The sequence below is a fragment of the Hyla sarda genome, chromosome 3 (genome assembly GCF_029499605.1).
Source record: "Hyla sarda isolate aHylSar1 chromosome 3, aHylSar1.hap1, whole genome shotgun sequence".
NCBI classification, from domain to species: Eukaryota; Metazoa; Chordata; class Amphibia; order Anura; family Hylidae; genus Hyla; species Hyla sarda.
Window position 1 is genome coordinate 399,268,913 of NC_079191.1, and position 20,601 is coordinate 399,289,513.

Consider the following 20,601-nt stretch of genomic DNA (forward strand, 5'->3'; position numbering starts at 1 on the left):
TCATCATCCCCTTGTCATCATCCCACACATCCCCCCTTCATCATCCCCTTGTCATCATCCCACACATCCCCTTATCATCCCACACATCCCCCCTTCATCATCCCCTTGTAATCATCCCACACACCCCCCTTCATCATCCCCTTGTAATCATCCCACACCCCCCCCCCCTTCATCATCCCCCCCCCCCCCCCCTTCATTATCCTCTTCTCATCATTCGCCCTCAGTGGTCTTCAACATGCGGACCTCCAGAGGTTTCAAAACTACAACTCCCAGCAAGCCCGGGCAGCCATCGGCTGTCCGGGCTTGCTGGGAGTTGTAGTTTTGAAACCTCCGGAGGTCCGCAGGTTGAAGACCACTGCGGCCTTCAACATGCGGACCTCCAGAGGTTTCAAAACTACAACTCCCAGCAAGCCCGGGCAGCCATCGGCTGTCCGGGCTTGCTGGGAGTTGTAGTTTTGAAACCTCCGGAGGTCCGCAGGTTGAAGACCACTGCGGCCTTCAACATCATCCAGCCCCCTCTCACCCCCTTTAGTTCTGAGTACTCACCTCCGCTCGGCGCTGGTCCGGTCCTGCAGGGCTGTCCGGTAAGGAGGTGGTCCGGTGAGGAGGTGGTCCGGGCTGCTATCTTCACCGGGGGCGCCTCTTCTCCGCGCTTCCGGCCCGGAATAGAGCCGTTGCCTTGACAGCGACGTATCTGCGTCGTTGTCAAGGCAACGTGACTATTCTGAGGCCGGGCCGGAAGCGCTTAGAAGAGGCCTCCCCGGTGAAGATAGCAGCCCGGACCACCTCCTCACCGGACCACCTCCTTACCGGACAGCCCTGCAGGACCGGACCAGCGCCGAGCGGAGGTGAGTACTCAGAACTAAAGGGGGTGAGAGGGGGCTGGATGATGTTGAAGGCCGCAGTGGTCTTCAACCTGCGGACCTCCGGAGGTTTCAAAACTACAACTCCCAGCAAGCCCGGACAGCCGATGGCTGCCCGGGCTTGCTGGGAGTTGTAGTTTTGAAACCTCTGGAGGTCCGCAGGTTGAAGACCACTGCGGGTGGGGGAGTTCACTCGAGTATAAGCCGAGGGGGGTGTTTTCAGCACGAAAAATCGTGCTGAAAAACTCTGCCTATACTCGAGTATATACGGTAGCTCTGTGAAGCTTTGTGCTGGTCTTATACATATCTAGAGTGCTCTATGTGACCAGATACACTGGCCAGTCTTGATCACAATTATTCTAGGTGTAAGATGATCCATTTCCTCACTGCCGGCCTTTTCTTGAGTCATTTTTTTAAACCAGTTATTCGATTATCTGCTGACAACCTCCACTAAAGTAAAAGTGGGACATTTAAAATGTGCAGCCAGGAAAATCAATCACAAGTATATACCTGTTTTATTTAGATGTCTATACAGCACAGAGCATTTGGCCAAACACTTGTTTAGCTTGTAGTTATTCTTCTTAACTATCATGCACGTAGACACTCTGTTCGACAGAGCATGCATGCTTTTATAATAGGGAGGGAAATAAGCCTCCATCAGACCCCTCTGGTGGTATCTTATCCTTCTAAAGAACAAAAGGATCAATCACTTGGCATCTGGGGAGAGTCTGCACACTTGCATACACATGGTTTATCAAACATTCAACTAGTGTTTTTGAGCACCTATAGATTTGGAGAGCTAGGATAAAATAGTCTTATAAGAGCACTATAGTCCTCTTCCCCCTTCCTGGCTAATAGGAAAGAATTCTTGGGTTACACTTTATAAGAAATAAGTCAGGTTATAAATGTTACGTTTGATGGCCCTTTAAATAACTTGACATGGTCTTTCGAGGTCAGGATGTTTGTGGTAAAAGATTGCATCTAGTTTCCTTTTATTCTGGGCTGCTCTTCCGCCTGGGTCAGAGATCCTTTTTCCCCTCTTGCTGTTGTACAGTAGGATATGAGCACCTATCGATCGGAGCACATTCTGTGCAGGACGGGTTACATTCTTTCTGCAAAATTTGACACTACAGCCAGGTTACATTTGAATGCAATGCTTCTTTTTTTATGTGACTCAACAATGGATATTGCGTTGAAAATATTACTTGTTTTTCACTTTGTAATGGTGTGTTGTGGTGACAGGACAAAATACTGTAACGTTTTTAAAGTAGTGTCGCCAATGACCATATTACAACACCTCAGCAACCAACATGTCTGCAGCATTGCACATCTATAGCAAAATCTGCATGTTTGCATAAAAATCCAAACAATGCATTTGTAATCCAGACTGCAAACAAACATCAGAGTGGAGATTTTCTAGGGTGCTACTTGTAGTGCGGGTGACACTGATTAAAATTATACTGACCACGGGCTGATCAGTGGCCCTGTTCGCCAGTTATCATTCTTATTCACTTTATGCAAATTACTGCTGCTTCCTCACTCCGTCCAGCTAATGAATGCCGCCTGCACATGTGACCCTGATGACAGGTTCCCATTAAACTAAAGGGCCACCAGTTTATTTCAATAAAATATAAAAAAAAAACAGCACAGATTTGTTGCACATTTTCCAGTTTTTTTTTCTGCTGCAAGGAATCCCCAGCAAATCCACCACATGTAGCCACGTACGTGTTTTTAAAGGGGTGCTCCGATGGAAAACATTTTTTTTTAAATCAACTGGTGCCAGAAAGTTTAAACAGATTTGTAAATTACTTCTATTAAAAAAATCTTTACCCTTCCAGTACTTATTGGTAGCTGTATGCTACAGAGGAAATTCTTTTCTTTTTGAATTTCTTTTTTGCCTTTTCCTCAGTGCTCTCTGCTGACACCTGATGCCCGTGTCAGGAACTGTCCAGAGCAGGAGAAAATCCCCATAGCAAACCTATGCTGCCCTGGACAGTTCCTGGTGTCAGCAGAGAGCACGGTGGACAAGAAATTCAAAAAGAAAAAAACTTCCTCTGTAGTATACAGCTGTTAATAAGTACTGGAAGGATTAATATTTTTTAAGTAGAGCTAATTTACAAATCTGTTTAACTTTCTGGCACCAGTTCATAAAAAAATAAAAATTTGCCACCGGAGTACCCTTTTAAAGCACCTAGAAAATGTTGGTCTAGGATATTTTTCCATATGAAATCAATGCACAAAAAAGTGTATAGGATGTATGGAGGCATGTGGGCAACCAGAAGCTAATGCTCCATGGCGGACAAGCATTGCTTCTAGAAGATAACTATGCAATATGGACTCTTACTAGTCTGTGGATGAAAATATAAGAGTTATGATTTTTTTGAGGGCGTGGAGGAAAAAACGAAAACTTAAAAATAAAATTGTCTGAGTCCTTAAGGCCCAAATGGACTGAGTCCTTAAAGGGTTAAATCAAATCAGATTCTCATGAAGGTACAGTAGGGCCCCTTTAAAGTGTACCGGTCAATAAAAAGAAGAGAAAAACTTATGACACTCTGGGTGTCTGGATGTTCAGACCTCAAACAAGCAGGGAGTGAAGCGTGCGCCACCATATGCTTCTCCCTTCGCTCTGTGTTTAAAGCGGTATTCCGGTGAAAAACCTTTTTTTTTTTTTTTTTTTTTTTTAAATCAACTGGTGCCAGAAAGTTAAACAGATTTGTAAATTACTTCTATTAAAAAATCTTAATCCTTCCTGTACATATTAGCTGCTGAATACTACAGTGGAAATTATTTTCCGTTTGAAACACAGAGCTGTCTGCTGACATCATGAGCACAGTGCTCTCTGCTGACATCTCTGTCCATTTTAGGAACTGTCCAGAGTAAAAGGAAATCCCCATAGCAAACATAAGCTGTTCTGGACAGTTCATAAAATGGACAGAGATGTCAGCAGAGAGCACTGTGCTCGTGATGTCAGCAGAGAGCTCTGTGTTTCAAAAAGAAAAGAATTTCCGCTGTAGTATTCAGCAGCTAATAAGTACAGGAAGGATTAAGATTTTTTAATTGAAGTAATTTACAAATCTGTTTAACTTTCTGGCACCAGTTGATTTAAAATAAATAAATAAATAAAAAATAAAATAAAAAAAAGTTTTTCACTGGAGTACCCCTTTAAGACCACGACAGCCCCTATAGACTTCACAAGTCTGTCCTGGTCACGTGACAGTCAGGATAGAACACACTTCTCCCAGCACATTCTCTTCAGTCAAAACTTTTCATGTCTCTCTACATAATATTAAAATGTTAAAAGAAAATATAAAATCTACAAGTGAAGTATGATTGCTCTGTAAAATTGAGCAGCTGTAATACGTGTTCGCATGAGGCCTTACTTTGTGATAATATTTATACAAAACATTTTTAGCCTCTCCTTTTCAAATTAAAAATATCTGTGCATCATATCCTAGACACCTTTTCAATGCATATGGTCGGCTATGAATTAGAGATGAGCGAACTTACAGTAAATTCGATTTGTCACGAACTTCTCGGCTCGGCAGTTGATGACTTTTCCTGCGTAAATTAGTTCAGCTTTCCGGTGCTCTGGTGGGCTGGAAAAGGTGGATACAGTCCTAGGAGACTCTTTCCTAGGAATGTATCCACCTTTTCCAGCCCACCGGAGCACCTGAAGGCTGAACTAATTTACACAGGATAAGTCATCAACTGCCGAGCCGAGAAGTTCGTGACGAATCAAATTTACTGTAAGTTCGCTCATCTCTACTATGAATTACTCTAGTTGTAAAGTGGACATAGTTTTCTGCTGTCAATGACTCTTCCATTGCTGTAGATCAGTATTTCCCAACCAGGGTGCATTAGGCTGTTGCAAAACTACAACTCCCAGCATGCCCGGACAGCCTTTGGCTGTCCGGGCATGCTGGGAGTTGTAGTTTTGCAACAGCTGGAGGCACCCTGGTTGGGAAATACTGCTGTATATAGTGGTGACCCGCAGGCATCCATGAGTTATTAGGCTACACCCATAACTATTTGTTGAGAAGGGGACCGTGTGGGGATAATCGTTAAAAGCTGAATATTGGAGGGTTGTCTGAAAATTACTGTGTGGTGGGGTGGCTTGAAATACCATTAAAAAAAAAAACATAAAAAAAAGGAACATACACAAATTCTTTACAAAAGTCTTTTAGTTTTAAAAGGCAGAAAAATGTGATGCACTGCAATTGGAATGTTCTTTGTGCATAATTTTTTTTTTTTTTTTTTTTTTTTTTTTTTTTACCGTGTGTATAAAGTATTGACATGGTTTTCATTTTCATTTACACTACTACAGCAGCGCCAGCAGAACAGTATCTTCAAGAAAAGCTGCCAGATGAGGTGGTATTGAAGATCTTCTCTTACCTCCTGGAGCAGGACCTCTGTAGAGCAGCTTGTGTATGCAAGCGCTTTAGTGAACTTGCCAATGATCCTATTTTATGGTAAGTATAAGAACAGCAAATTTATAAGAAAAGTGGCTGCACATCCACGTTATACGTTCATCTGTTGATCTTTAATTGGGTTCCCCTGAACGGGCCAGTGGGCTTGTGTAGGAAGAACCTGATGTCAGATTTTTAAAATTGTGCTGAGAAGCAATAGGTCAACGAATAACATGTGGATGTATGCGGCCGTGGTTTTTTCCCCCCTAAATTTATGGTACATAACAAAATGATTGGTACTTTAAATGGATTAAAAAAGTCACATTTTGTAAATGGTCTGCAAATGTTGTAAAACTCCCAGAAGGATGATTTGTACTGTAGAAGGACATTAGATATGAATGAGCTGCGTTTCTTCTGTATAATGTTTTACTAGTTGTGTATGTCCTAGCTGTCAAGTGAGCAACTGCTTTAGTTACCCTTTGCACCACTTAGGGACAGCTCGGACATGACATTAACAATGTGGTGGGTTACTGTATGCAGCTACCCTAGTTTTTCTTTTTCACTGGGTTGTTACATTTCAGAATTATTAGTCTGATTAATATCTAGTGATCAATATGATGGAGAGGATGCAATCATTGAAATTACATCAGTCCATTCTCACACCTTAACAGAGATTATGGAGGTACGGTGCATGCTGGGTGGTACAGCTGCAAAGGCGCCTGTCCAAAGCCCCAGAGTCTCATGCACGGGTCCTATGTTTGGTTGCTATCTTAGATCAGATGGAAGAGCAAAATGGCCTTAACCCAGAATCAAAAGCAGAATAAAAATAGGAACTTTATACTGTTAGAGCTAGAGATGAGCGAACTTACAGTAAATTCGATTCATCACGAACTTCTCGGCTCGGCAGTTGATTACTTATTCTGCATAAATTAGTTCAGCTTTCAGGTGCTCCAGTGGGCTGGAAAAGGTGGACACAGACCTAGGAAAGAGTCTCCTAGGACTGTATCCACCTTTTCCAGCCCACCGGAGCACCGGAAAGCTGAACTAATTTATGCAGGATAAGTCATCAACTGCCGAGCCGAGAAGTTCGTGACAAATCGAATTTACTGTAAGTTCGCTCATCTCTATTTAGAGCTTATCTGTGAAAACTGCATCTATGTGACAGATTTGTGTTTTTTTCAGTAGTCTTACAGTCAAGTGTTTGGGTTGTTTATTGCAAGCAAAATGTATGTTTTTGCACCCAAATGATAAGTGGTTAAGTGATCTATGTGGTCTTCTAGTATGTTTGCCCAAGAATCTCTGTTTTAGCAAGGCAAGCTATTAACAGCGTTGACCAATAAGGTGGGTAAACTCAGTGCTAACTGCTTAAAGGGGTACTCTGGTGGAAAACCATTTTTTTTTTATTTTATTTTTTTAAATCATCTGGTGCCAAAAAGTTAAACAGATTTATAAATTACTTCTGTTAAAAAATCTTAATCCTTCCAGTACATATAAGCTTCTGAATACTACAGAGGAAATTATTTTCTTTTTGTAACACAGTGCTCTCTGCTGACATCTCTGTCCATTTTAGGAACTGTCCAGAGCAGCATATGTTTGCTATGGGGATTTTCTCCTACTCTTGACAGTTCTTAAAATGGACAGAGAGGTCAGCAGAGAGCAATTTGTTCCAAAAAGAAAATAATTTCCTCTGTAGTATTTAGCAGCTAATACTAAGCAAAATCTGCTGCAGAAAATGTGCAGTAAAATCCGACACGTGACCCCACCATAAGGGTACACTCACACGTGTGTATTTTGCTCTAGATTTTCTGCAGCATAGCGGCACAATGTGGCTTCACACAAAGCATTTTTTCCTGGAGTGTTTTTTTCTTTTTCTTTTTTTTGCAAATAACATTACAGCAGGATGTTGGTCTTGTGGGTCAAGTGCCCTTTTAATCTACAACAAACCTGTATGTCTAAATTAAGCATTAGAAAACCACTTGTAAAAAATTGTGTGAAATGTGTTATGTTTTATAACTGTGTGTATAAAAGCCTTAATGAAGTATTCCAGCTGCATCTGCATTGCTGTGAGGACTTGAATTCACTTTGTGTTCTTTCTTATAAAACACTCATTGTCACTTAGAAATAAATAGCAAAAAGTGACCTCCGGTCCACACAGCAGATGCTGTGGGATTTAGCTAGTCTTAGTGGTCTCCCAAGAAGCTGATAAAGAATAGAAATATATCATTGCTTCGACCCCTTTCACACTGCCGGTATGCTCCGGCAAATTCTGCCGTCAACTTTAAAAAAAAAATTTTTATTTATTTTTCCCCCCAAGTTTGCCAGCGGTAATTTTGCCAGAGCATACTTCCAAATAACGGGTCCCGATGGACCCCATTGTATTCAATAGCCGCCGTTATTTTGGGAGAGAAAAGATGGTGCAAGCAATATTTTTTTCTCCGGCTTCTCTCGATCTTAAAATAACGGGCTTAACACTGCCGGAGACAGCTGACAGTGTGAACATAGCCTTAGAGTTACTGTAATTTGAAAATCTTTAGTTGTTCAGACATGTCAAAAGTTTAGATCACAACGAGTCACAGTCCTAAGACCAGCTGCAATCGTGAGTTAAAGGGGTACTCCACTGGAAAACACTTTTCTTTTTAGTCAGCTGGTGCCAGAAAGTTACAGATTTGTAAATTACTTCTATAAAAAAATCCCAATCCTACCAGTCCTTTTTTGAGGATGTATACTACAGAGGAAGTTCTTTTCTTTTTGAATTTCCTTTGTCTGACCACAGTGTTCTCTGACACCTCTGTCCGTTTTAGGAATAAATCCCCATAGTAAACCTCTCCTGCTCCGGACAGTTCCTGACAGGAACAGATGTCAGAGAGCATGTTGTCAGACAGAAAGGAAATTCAAAAAGAAAAGAACTTCCTCTGTAGTATACATCATCTAAAAAGTACTGGAAGGATTGGAATTTTTTAATAGAAGTAATTTACAAAACTTAACTTTCTGGCACCAGTTGATTTAAAAGAAAATGTTTTCCAGTGAAGTACCCCTCTAAGGCTGGGTTCACATCATGTTTTTCCCTATTCGGGAGCGCATACGGCAGGGAAGAGCTAAAAACTTGCGCTCCCGTATCCTGCTGTATGCGGTTTTCTACCGTACCTAAAACGGTTGACTACGGTTTTAGGTCCGGTAGAAAACCACACACGGGGAAAAAAGGAGCCGACCGGTTCACTCCGGTCGGCTCATTGAAATGAATTACATACGGTACCGCATACAGCAGGATACAGGAGCGCAAGTTTTTAGCTCTCCCCTGCCGTATGCTCTCCCGTATGGGGAAAAACATGATGTGAACCCAGCCTAATACCTCAACCCCTGGCTGTCACTCAAACCTGTGTCCTTCACATAGACTCTAATGTAGTGAATGAGTCGGGTTTGGCGGCCATCGAGGCAGGGATTACTTGCAATTGCAGCAAGTCTCAGGACTGAGACCCGATGTGATGCAAACTTTTGATATGTCTGGACAACATATGAAAAGTTTAACCTTACAAAAAAAAATGGGAGCAAATAAAATTCTAGGAGTGCTTCTTTAATGGAACTTACGCAGTGATGTAACATTATATAAAAGGTCGCTGATGGCTGGGGCCTATACTAATGAAGTGATTTTATTTGCAGGAAACGATTATATATGGAAGTGTTTGAATATACACGTCCTATGATGCATCCTGAACCTGGCAAATTCTATCAGATTAACCCTGAGGAATATGAGCACCCAAACCCTTGGAAGGAGAGCTTCCAGCAGCTGGTATGGATATGGTGCCCTAAGCCAACCATTGGGTGTAAATGTTGAAATGTTTAAACCTTTAGAGCAGTGTTCGGGCATGCTGGGAGTTGTACTTTTGCAACAGCTGGAGGCACACTGGTTGGGAAACACTGCTTTAGAGTTTATTAACACTTGAAATTCATCAACATATCTTCTCACTGAATTTCCGCAGTGGATCCGTGCCATTCACAATGCTCCAGAATAAGAACTGTCCTGTCAAAAAACTAACTTCACTGGCGGATCCTATCAAAAGATTGAACATGTTCAATCTTCTGGCAGAATCCAAATCATTGTGAAAAGTTTCACTATAGAACTTCTGACGTGTGAACGAAGAGAGAGTGCCATGAGGTCAAAGGAAGTCTGCGGCAAGCTGAATCTCCGTAGTGTGAACACTGCTTTATATGATGGATCTGTCCTACGTAGCTGTAGTGTTCATTTCATCATGCTATACCCACCTCCTTTGAAGCAGACCTTTAATGCTGTCACTCCTCCTGCTTTATTAGAATCAGTATGTGTGTTTTACTTAACCATACGTTAGGATTAGTTCACACCTCTGTGGTTACCACAGTGGTAAACTGACTTCTAGACTAAACTCTTTGTTTAATATTAGGGTAGGGTCGCACGTAACGGATCTGCGGCGTATTGCCTCCAGCTGTTACCATCCCTGTTCTCCTGCCTCTGGCCTGCTTGCAGCAGCAATCCACCACTACATTGCGATCTCAATGTACTTGCTGACTCACAGACCCCCTGTGTGGCTGCTTGTAGTGGCGGATTACCGCTGCAAGCAGGCCAGAGGCGGCGGAATGGGGGATGCAACAGCTGGAGGCACAAAATGGGTCGGGTCACCGACTGATCAGCAGCATAAAATACACTGTGAATCAGTTACGTGTGACCCTTCCCTTAAAATACATTTTGCACTAGTGGTGTAGAAGACCTTCCAGTTTGCCTCTGTTTATAAATGGGAGACCGTGGCCATAGATTTTGGTTGAGTGCTAGAAGAAGTGATCTTGGAGAAAACAAGTTCCTCTGACTGACATCACTGATGACCCCTATGAATAAGCTCACATCTTTCAATTGCTCGCCCAGAAATACTTTTCTGCAAATATTTTAAGCTGTCTGAAAGCTGTTCAATGGGACTTAACTACAGTACCAGGCTGGTCCACTACTTATTGTACGGCACTGTGCCTGATAAACAAAGGGATGTGATGCTCTCTGGAGTTGGCTTATAAGCAATGGAGTTTAGATTTAGACCCCTCTCTTCTGATATTAACCCCTTCATGACCCAGCATATTTTTTTCTAGCTCACGTTTTTTCTTCTTGCTTACGACCCATAACGTTTATCATACAATGTATTGTGAAGCCAGAAAAAATTATATGTAGGGTAAAATAAAATAAAAAACTTTGGAATTGCACAATTTTATAGGGCAATCATTTTTTCAGAATAAGAAAAACGGTAAATCTGACATGCTATCCTTATTCTATGAGTCAGAATGATTCCAATGATACCAAACTTAAATAAATAACTTATGGTTTAAAAAATTTTTTTTTAAACTTTTTATCACACATTTGGTATCGCCACGTGCGTAATTGTCCGAACTGATAGCAGCTAACATCTCCCGGTTATGATGCGGGCCCCCGTCATGTCCGCCCACCTTACCCATGACGTACATGTATATTATGGGTCAGGAAGGGGTTAATAGTCTGTCCTGTATATAAAGTTTTTGATAATTAGGAATATTGTGCAGCGTGTGTTGGGCTTTTTTAGAATGACTAAACTGTGGATTTCTGTTACAGTATAAAGGAGCACATGTTAAACCAGGTTTTGCAGAACACTTTTACAGCAACCCAACCAGATATAAAGGCAGGGAAAATATGTTGGTGAGTATCTCTCTGAGTATGTACAGATCTTGTGTTTGGATAGTGGTTAAGTGATATATATTTTTTTCATAGTATTACGACACGATCGAAGATGCATTAGGTGGTGTACAGGAAGCTCACTTTGATGGACTCATTTTTGTTCATTCTGGCATCTACACAGATGAATGGATCTACATAGAGTCTCCCATTACTATGATCGGTGCAGGTAAGTTTTTTTTTTTTTTTTTCTCCAGCTATACTACATGTATTTATATTTGTTCAATGTGATTTTATTCCAATACTGATGTATTCCAATGGGTGTGTACAGAACCTATACAGCTGTATACATGGTCTCTACAGGTCTGTTTTACAGACATAGAGAAACTGTGTGCTGCTTTATTCTGCCTCTGCAAGGTTTCATGTTCTACCCTAAGAGCAATATTACAGGACAATGGGGGAGATTTATTAAAACCTCTGATAAATCTGGGACATTTTCCTCCAGCAGATTGATAAATCTGGACCATTGTGCCTCCATAGGGGGTTGTCCAGGGACAAAAATATACTTTTCAAGGTTCTGAAAAAAATTAAAATCTAAGCTGTACTTCATTGCCCTGATCCCCTGTTGCTGCAGTTCCCTGTTTGCTCCTGGTCCATGGTGCTCTCTCATTTTATTTTGTGAGCAGGGAGGGCCCTTTCAAAAAAATATTTGTACCCATGAATGCTTCATATTGTGTAGTGTAATCACTCTAAATGGTTACTACTTTGTAACGCCCTTCGTGGAAGAGGTTTATTATTTTGCTTACAAAACATGCTGTAATTTTTGTGAACTAGTAAGAGTGTGTTTACACCGTGTAATTGGTGTCCATTTAACTTATAGATTTAATAGGAAAGAACTTGTATGTTAATGGATGCTAAAAATGGCAAAAATCCGTTTCCCATTGACTTGCATTATTAAAATAATGGATAATAATGTATACCTTTTTTTTTTCTCTATCGGCTCCATTGGGGGACACAGACCGTGGGTGTATGCTGCTGTCTCTAGGAGGTGTGACACTATGGTAACAAAGTCGGCTCCTCCCAGCAGGATTTACCCGCCTCCAGGCCCTGAGCTAATCAGTTTTAGCTTAGTGACTTGCAGGAGTTGGACATGGCCAGGTCTTCTGATTTGTTTTCCTAGTATAGTTAGTGTTAGTTATTTATTCCTTTTTCTTTCATGTTTTCAGGTGGGGACTCAGGGACTCCGGTTCCCTGTTTCCCCATTGCGAGTAAGGGGGCAAAGACATTGCGTATATGTGCTGTTCAAACCCCCCCCCCCCCCCCCGCCAATGGTCAGCTCCTGGTTTGGTACCTCATGGGTTCGGGTCCCCCTATTCCCCTGCTCACCTCGCTCGCGCATAGCAGCTACGCGTGATGCAGGCGACAAAAAGCTGACTAAAGACTTCACGGAAGACTCCATTAGGTAAGTTCTTCTGAATGAGGTAAGTACATTTCCCTTTTCTCCCTTAGGTGCAGACTTGCAACCTCTGGAGACCCTCAGTTTTTGGCCCACCTTTTCAGGTTTATGGGGCTGGCTTATACTGGGGCTTGACTTTCATTCTGGGGCGAGCAGTGGCATCTTAGGGGGGCTTGCATTCTGTTTTTACACTGTGTGAATGTGTGTGTGTGTTTACTTTCCGGCTATGACCGCGGCACCTTATATGCGGCTGACAGCCGCAGCGCTCGTTCTGGCCGGGCGCTCTGAGCGCCGGCTTACTTTTGTTTACTCCGGCAGCCACTGCCGGCGTTTGGGCCACCCGCTCACTTCCCCCCGAGCGCATATGCGGCTGACATGTGCGCTCGGGACAAGGAGCGGGCGCCGTTATAGCTTCTTCTCCGCTCTTCTCATAGCTCCGCCCCCTGGGCTGTCGGATCTCCCTAGAGGCGCAAAGTGGCCTCCAATCAGCGCCGTGGGCGCGAATTTCAGTGGAAGGGGCCAATCAGTTAGTGCCTCTGCCTCAGGCATGCCCCTCTCTGGCTATTGGCTGGCCCGTTTTACACTCTAGCTGCACGGAGCCGAGTTCTCCTCACTGCAGCTGCCAGGGTACACAGACTAGGGTGAGAAAGTTCCTGTCTTTTTCTCATTATGTCCTCCCTCTAAACAGAAAACTGGAATGTCGGTGTCTTATTTTGTCTGTAAGCACTGTAATGCTAAGATGCCTGGCTCTACTGAGCCCATCTGCTCTGCCTGCTCCACTGCTCCCCCAGACCCCCGGATGCCCTTTCGTTTCCGGTGGATTCAGCCGCCCCTCCAGCCTGGGTTTCTTCTCTTACCCAGTATATGGTTGACTTGACTCAAGTCTCCCGTTCGGTGGCTGAGGCCCTCCGGGAAGTGGCGTCCGCCTTGAAGGGGTTTGCCCTGCGCCGGCCCTCTCTGGGGGCCCGCTCCTCTTCCCCACATACTTCACGCTCTCACAAGCGTACTAGGGGTGCCTCGTCCGACTCTTCCATTGAGTCTTCAGATAGGCTCGGCGCTCCCCCCGTGGGTCCCGCCCCCCTGTCATCTGGTCACAAATGTCGCTCCTCCAGAGGACGTTCTCGGACTCGCCGCTCTGCCACGCCAGAGCCGCGTACCCGGTCAGGGTCACCACCCTCCAGGACTACCTCCACTCGTTCACATTCTCCTGGTGAACTGGCTGATGAGGCTTTCGAATCTGCATCTGACTCAGAGGATCGCTCAGGTACAGTTAAAACGGTGAACTCATTGGTCGCAGCCATAAGAGACACCTTTCACTTAGAGGACCCAGGATCTTCGGATGTAACTCCTGAAGTATCCTTTCACCTCAAAGGTTCAGCTCTCACGCTGACTTTGACGTCATTCTGGAATCTGCATGGAAACATCCAGACAAGAGGTTCCCGGGAATAAAGACGATTCAAGAACGTTATCCATTTGACAAGGATCTTGTCACTAAGGTGGTTTCCCCTCCTTCAGTGTATCCAACAATCTCCCAAATCTCTAGGGCTACTACACTGCTACTGGCAGATGTGGCTGCCTTCAAGGATTCCACGGACAAGAAGGTGGAGTCCTTAGCGAAGTTTGCCTCTGAAGCAGCTGGCTCTTTGCTTCTTCCCATCTTCGCCTCGAGATGGGCATCGAAGGCCCTATCAGAGTGGTGCCTAAAACTCCGTCAGGGTATCCTAGCAGAATCCCCCCAGAGGATCTGTCTGCTCTGGCTCTCCAATGCTCTAAAGCTGGGGAATTTCTGTGCACAGCTTCCATGCCGTCAGCCCGTTGTTCTGCTTTTGCTGTGGGTCACCTAGCTGCTCTCCGCCGTTCTACGTGGCTTAAAGCTTGGAATGCGGATGCCGCTTCCAAAAGGTCTGTCACTGAGCTTCCTTTTACGGGTGGCCGTCTTTTTGGCAAGCGCCTTGACGAGATTATCTCTAAGGTGACGGGGGGTAAGAGTTCCTTGTTGCCTCAAAATAAGGTGTGCTCCACTTCCCAAAGGAAGTCCTCTTCCTTTCGGTCCTTGCAGACCCTTGGCCCCAGCAAGGGGTCTGAGCAGGCGCCTTCGCAGGACAAGAAGGCTCCCTCGTTCCAGGCGCGTCCGTCTTGGAAGTCGGACACCAACCGTTCCGGACGGTTTGCAGCCAAATCAGGCAACCGCAAACCCACTTCCGCATTAAGTGAAGCCCCCACCCGCAGTTTTTTCTCGGGTGGGAGGTCGTCTCTTACTTTTTCGAAACATCTGGACCACACACATTCAGGACTCCTGGGTCAGGGACATGGTGTCCAACGGTTACCGAATCGAATTTGCCTCCATCCCGAGGGATCGCTTTTTTCGATCCCAGGCCCCCCGGTCTCCTTCTCTGGCGAAGCAATTTCGAGAGGCTCTCCAGTCTTTGCTTCTCCAGGGGGTTATCGTTCCCGTTCCTCTAGGGGAACGTTTTCGGGGTTTCTATTCCAATCTTTTTGTGGTCCCCAAGAAGGATGGTTCTGTACGACCAATCCTAGACCTCAAGCGTCTCAACCGTGATCTTCTCATCCACCACTTCCGAATGGAATCTCTCCGTTCGGTAGTGGCTTCCCTAGAACAAGGGGAGTTACTTTGTTCGGTGGACATTAAGGATGTCTACCTCCATGTGCCAATATTTCCAGGCCATCATCAGCATCTCCGCTTTGCGGTTCTGAAGGGGCATTTTCAATTCGTAGCCCTCTCCTTTTGGCCTGGCCACGGCTCCTCGGGTCTTTACAAAGATCCTTGCGCCAGTGATGGCCCTGTTGCGGTCGAGGGGAGTCTCGGTGATACCCTACCTGGACGACCTTCTCATCAAGGCTCCCACCAGAGCCCAGACTCTGGAGAATGTGGATGTCACTCTTCACACTCAGGATCGCTTTGGGTGGATGGTCAACCGGGACAAGTCAGTCCTCTCTCCCACCCAGTCTCTGATCTTCACTTCAACACGGCCTCTGCCCAAATTTGCCTTCCGCCGGACAAACGTCCGACTCTTTTATGTCAGGAGTCCGCTCCCTTCGGGCACAGGTCCCAGTTTCCATCCGCACTTGTATGGAAGTCCTGGGTCAGATGGTGGCGGCCATGGAGGCCGTACCCTTTGCCCAGTTTCATTACCGCCTTCTTCAGCTGGCGATTCTCTCTCGATGGGACAGATCTCCTCTGTCCCTCGATCGCAAGATTGTTCTCCCTTGCAGGATCCGTCAGTCTCTGCTCTGGTGGCTCCACTCCCCCTTTTTCTTTTAGGGGCGGTCATGTCTTCCCCTTCACTGGCAGGTAGTTACAACGGTTGCCAGTCTGTCGGGCTGGGGCGGTGTGTTCAGGGATAGGATGGTTCAGGGACTCTGGTCTCCCCGAGAAGCCCTTCTTCCGATAAACCTATTGGAACTACGGACGATTCTTCTTTGTCTTTTTCATTGGGAGTCCCGGCTTCGGTCCCGTCCTGTCCGCGTCCAGTTGGACATTGCCACGACCGTGGCGTACATAAATCGCCAAGGCGGCGCTCGGCAGCCATGGCCGAGGTGACAAAGATTCTCATCTGGGTGGAAAGCAAGGTTCCGGCCATTTCGGCGATTCACTTTCCGGGGGTGCTCAATTGGGAAGCAGACTTCCTCAGCCGGTCCTCATCCGACCCCGACGAGTGGTCCCTACATCCAGAGGTCTTCGAGCAGGTCTGCGACCTCTGGGGCATTCCAGACGTGGACCTCTTCGCGTCTCGGCACAATCGGAAGATTCTTCCTTTTGTGTCCTAGTCCCGGGACCCTCAAGCTCTAGCCGTGGACGTGGTACACAGACGTAGTCAGGCTCCAGGACGACGCTCCGCTGCGCCTTCCGCTTTGTCCGGAACTGCTCTCACAGGGTCCTCTTTGCCACCCCAATTTACAGTCACTGCATTTGACGGCGTGTCGGTTGAGACCGCGGTTTTGAGGGCCCGCGAGTTCTCTTCCCAAGTCATTCACACCATGCTCAGGGCTCGTAAGCCCTCCTCGGCAATTTACCATTGTACTTGGCGGTCTTATTTTCGCTGGTGTGAAGCTCAGGTCCTGTCTCCTGTGACTTTCTCGGTTCACCGTCTTCTCTCCTTTTTACAGTCGGGTTTGGAACTGGGGTTGTCTCTCAGTTCCCTTAAGGGTCAGGTTTCGGCCCTTTCTATTCTTTTCCAGCGTCCTCTGGCTTCTAATTCTCATGTCCGGACCTTCCTTCAAGGAGTGGCGCATGTTGTCCCTCCTTACCGGTCACCCTCTCCCCCTTGGGACTTGAATCTGGTTCTGAGTGCTCTCCAGGGTGCACCCTTTGAGCCCCTTAGAGAGGTGTCTCTGCGCCTCCTTTCTTGGAAGGTGGTGTTTCTTGTTGCTATCACCACCATCCGGAGGGTGTCTGAATTGGCAGCTCTCTCCTGCCGTTCTCCGTTTCTGGTGGTCCACCAGGGCAAGGTTGTTTTTCGGCCAGATCCTTCCTTTTTGCCTAAGGTGGTTTCGGCTTTTCATCTCAATGATGACATTGTCCTCTCGTCTTTTTGTCCCGCTCCTTCGAATTCTAAGGAGCGTTTACTCCACAAGCTGGATGTGGTTTGGGCTGTTAGGTCCTATCTCTCTATTACTACTTCGTTTCGTCAGTGTGATTCCTTTTTCGTCCTTACGGAAGGTCGTCGTAAGGGACAACCTGCTTCCAAGGCCACCATTTCTCGGTGGATTCGGTCTGCCATTTCGGAAGCCTATCGCTATAAAGGGAAGATTCCTCCCTTCAGGGTTGTGGCTCATTCTACCCGTTCTGTTGGGGCATCCTGGGCTCTCCAGAACAGAGCCTCGGCCTCGCAGATTTGCAAGGTGGCTACCTGGTCGTCTTTGCACACTTTCTCGAGGTTCCACCGCGTTCATACCTTCGCTGATGCTAGTCTGGGCCATAAAGTGTTGCAGGCTGCAGTGGAACGGCCGTCTACCTGACTGCTTATCTGCCCACCCAAGGGAAGGCTTTGGTACGTCCCACGGTCTGTGTCCCCCAATGGAGCCGATAAAGAAAAGGAGATTTTTTATTTACTTACCGTAAAATCTTTCTCGGAGGATCCCTTGGGGGACACAGCTCCCACCCTTTTTTGAGGTTTTCTTCGGTTCTCTGTCCGAGGGTGTGTTCAGTTGTATTTTTACTTCTGGTTCTCGGACAGTTTGGGTCTTCTTTGACCTGTCGGTCCTCTCCTATTACTCTGGAACTAAAACTGATTAGCTCAGGGCCTGGAGGCGGGTATATCCTGCTGGGAGGAGCTGACTTTTTTTTGTTACCATAGTGTCACACCTCCTAGAGACAGCCGCATACACCCACGGTCTGTGTCACGGTCTGTGTCCCCCAATGGATCCTCCGAGAGAGAGATTTTACGGTAAGTAAATAAAAAATCTTCTTTTTGCGTACACAATAGCGTAGTTTAGGCCTCTTTCACACTATGAAATAGTTCCGTTTAGGAACTTCCATCACCAGTTCCGTCACTATATCGGCGAAACCCGGCCGTTGCGATTTAGTCACGGCCGTCAGGCGTTTTGTAACGGCCGGGTTTCGCCGATATAGTGACGGAACTGGTGACGGAAGTTCCTAAACGGAACTATTTCATAGTGTGAAAGCAGCCTTACTTCGCTTTTGCATACAGCAAAATAAATGTATTGTTACAGAAACAAAAACACAATTGGAACCAGCCTAGTATGTTTTGATATAAGTACAGAATTTATACAAATATTTTGTTTTTATGTTATTAACAGCACCAGGAAAAGTTGCTGACAAAGTGATCATTGAAAACACTAGAGACTCTACATTTGTTTTCATGGAAGGTTCAGAAGATGCTTATGTTGGGTATATGACAATCAGGGTATGATTTATTTATTTATTGGTTTTGTTTTGTGGCAGACCTTTACTAAACAGAAGTCTATGGAGCCGTATTCCATTATATCTGCCTCTAGCTCTATACACATCATCTTTTCTCCCTGCTTCTATTACATTCCTAGTTTAAACTTATATCCTCCGAGATCACCGAGATAGGAAGTGATATCATTTTAATGGCAGATGCAGATAAGAGGACAACATATGGAGCAGATGGGGATATCACATAGGAAAATGATTTGCAATCCTATTACAGAACATGTTGTATTTGTTACATTAGTAAAATAACTTGGCCTTTGCTTGAATAGGATAAAGACAGTAAAAGCTTGTTCAGCTGCTTCTTAGTGTACAGCAAGTTGGTGTACAGAACCATATTATCTAATGTACATTCCCTAAAGCTTTGACTCCTTTGGGACAGGTCTTGTCGGTCAGGTACAAGGATTCAGATTTGGTCCTCTGAGAGACAATCATGGTTGCAGTGGTTACAAGTGGTTGCTGTTTTGCGTACTAGTTTAGCATGGGAAAAGCACTGTACTATGTTGCAAGCTAAATTGAGAATGTCATTAAAATCTTAACTTGTGAAATTGACTGTATTGCATTTATAGCTGGCCATACACATGAGATCATGTGATGATAATCTGATCAGCCCTAATAGGTGTGTTCAGACAAGTTGCATTTCAAATTTACAGTGATCTCTCAACTTACAATGGCCTCAACATACAATAGATTCAACATACAATGGTCTTTTCTGGACCATTGTAACTTGAAACCAGACTCAACATACAATGCTATGGAGTCTGTGAAACGTGTCAATGGCTGGTAGAACCGACCAATCAGAATGGGCATTCACTAGTAAAACACCTGAAGTGCATGCACTGACTGGCTTTCTGGTAGCGCCCCCTACAATACAGGGAGGTACTACATGTTCTGTACTACTTTTAACCTATGCCATGGTTAGCTGCTCCTTTGGACACCATTTAACTTTTAGGACACTGAGTGTACTGTACAGGACCCTGAAGAAGCTCCTGTCCTCTACATAGACCAGTGTTTCCCAACGAGGGGGCCTCCAGCTGTTGCAAAACTACAACTCCCAGCATGCCCGGACAGCCACAGGCTGTCCGGGCATGCTGGGAGTTGTAGTTTTGCAACAGCTGGAGGCACCCTGGTTGGGAAACACTGAAACAAACATTGATTTACAGCTCCCAGCATATCTTTCTTACTTTTATATGTAAGAACTTTGCTTTTATCTAGATTAGTTATCTTCTTATTTTTCTGTAATCCTCACTTTCTCTAATTTTTGGATGACATTTTGGGGCTTCAGAACCAATTACCAGGTTTCCATAGAGTTATGGTCTCAACATACAATGGTCATCCCGGAACCGATTAATATTGTAACTTGAGGCACCACTGTATTTGGTTTGTAACATAGCGGTAAAGTGAGAAGTTCGTCCCTATGTGTATCAGTTACATACTATTGTACTGAATTGTTTTATCTGTATATTTAAACAGTATGGCGAAAAATAAGTAGCATCATAAAATGTGTCTGATTTGTAGAATTATTTATTAATTGTATTTTATTGTTATTGTCCCCACACAGTTTAATCCTGATGACAAATCTGCCCAGCACCATAATGCACATCATTGTTTAGAGATCACAGTGAATTGCAGTCCGGTCATCGATCACTGTATCATTCGCAGCACTTGCACAGGTATGTCACTTAATTCCCACTACTGTAGGATTACAGTTTTTGTCTTTGACATGCATCTACCAGAGGATCCATTGCAATAATCAAATGCCTTCACTTCTGCTTTGGCTGTGCAGTTTCATGTGCTGTTAACCTCCTGGCATATCTATATGGAATCTGCCATAAGTAGAATGATACCTCTTCCAGTAGATTTTTTTTGCTCCCGAAGTGAACAAAATCATGTAGTGTGTGTGTGTATGTGTGTTTTTTTTTTTTTTGGGAGTGAATTTAACCCCCTAGAGGATGTAGGGCGTACTTCTACATTCTGGCTGACAGGTGCTTGGCACACTGTAGCATACAAGTACATCTTGAGTCGGGTCCCCGGCTATCAGCAGCCGGGGACCCGCAGTTAATGGCAGACATCAACAATCACGCTGATGCCTGCCACCATGAGGTGATTTTAGTAAGTACCTGGCAGAGAGTAATGGACATGCTTAGGAAGGATCTGTGCTTGTCTTGGGGCTAAATAGCTATGTTGTGAGATTACCATAATACTGTGGCTAGCTTTTTATGAACTGGCATTTCCTATTTGGGTTTTCTTTTTTTGACTACGAATCCCATATTTCCATTTTC

The 20,601-nt window shown here is 44.8% G+C and overlaps 1 protein-coding gene across 4 annotated transcripts in view; it reads left to right on the forward strand.

The window, feature by feature from the left end:
• Window positions 1–20,601, forward strand: part of FBXO11 (F-box protein 11) — a 127,537-nt gene that overhangs the window by 70,240 nt on the left and 36,696 nt on the right. For all 4 annotated transcript variants that reach the window (XM_056568073.1, XM_056568074.1, XM_056568076.1 and 1 more), the window contains exons 4-9: window positions 5,188–5,332; window positions 8,927–9,056; window positions 10,869–10,952; window positions 11,025–11,157; window positions 18,166–18,272; window positions 19,881–19,992. In XM_056568073.1, the coding sequence (XP_056424048.1) occupies window positions 5,188–5,332; window positions 8,927–9,056; window positions 10,869–10,952; window positions 11,025–11,157; window positions 18,166–18,272; window positions 19,881–19,992 (711 nt within the window). The remainder of the gene's footprint in view (window positions 1–5,187; window positions 5,333–8,926; window positions 9,057–10,868; window positions 10,953–11,024; window positions 11,158–18,165; window positions 18,273–19,880; window positions 19,993–20,601) is intronic.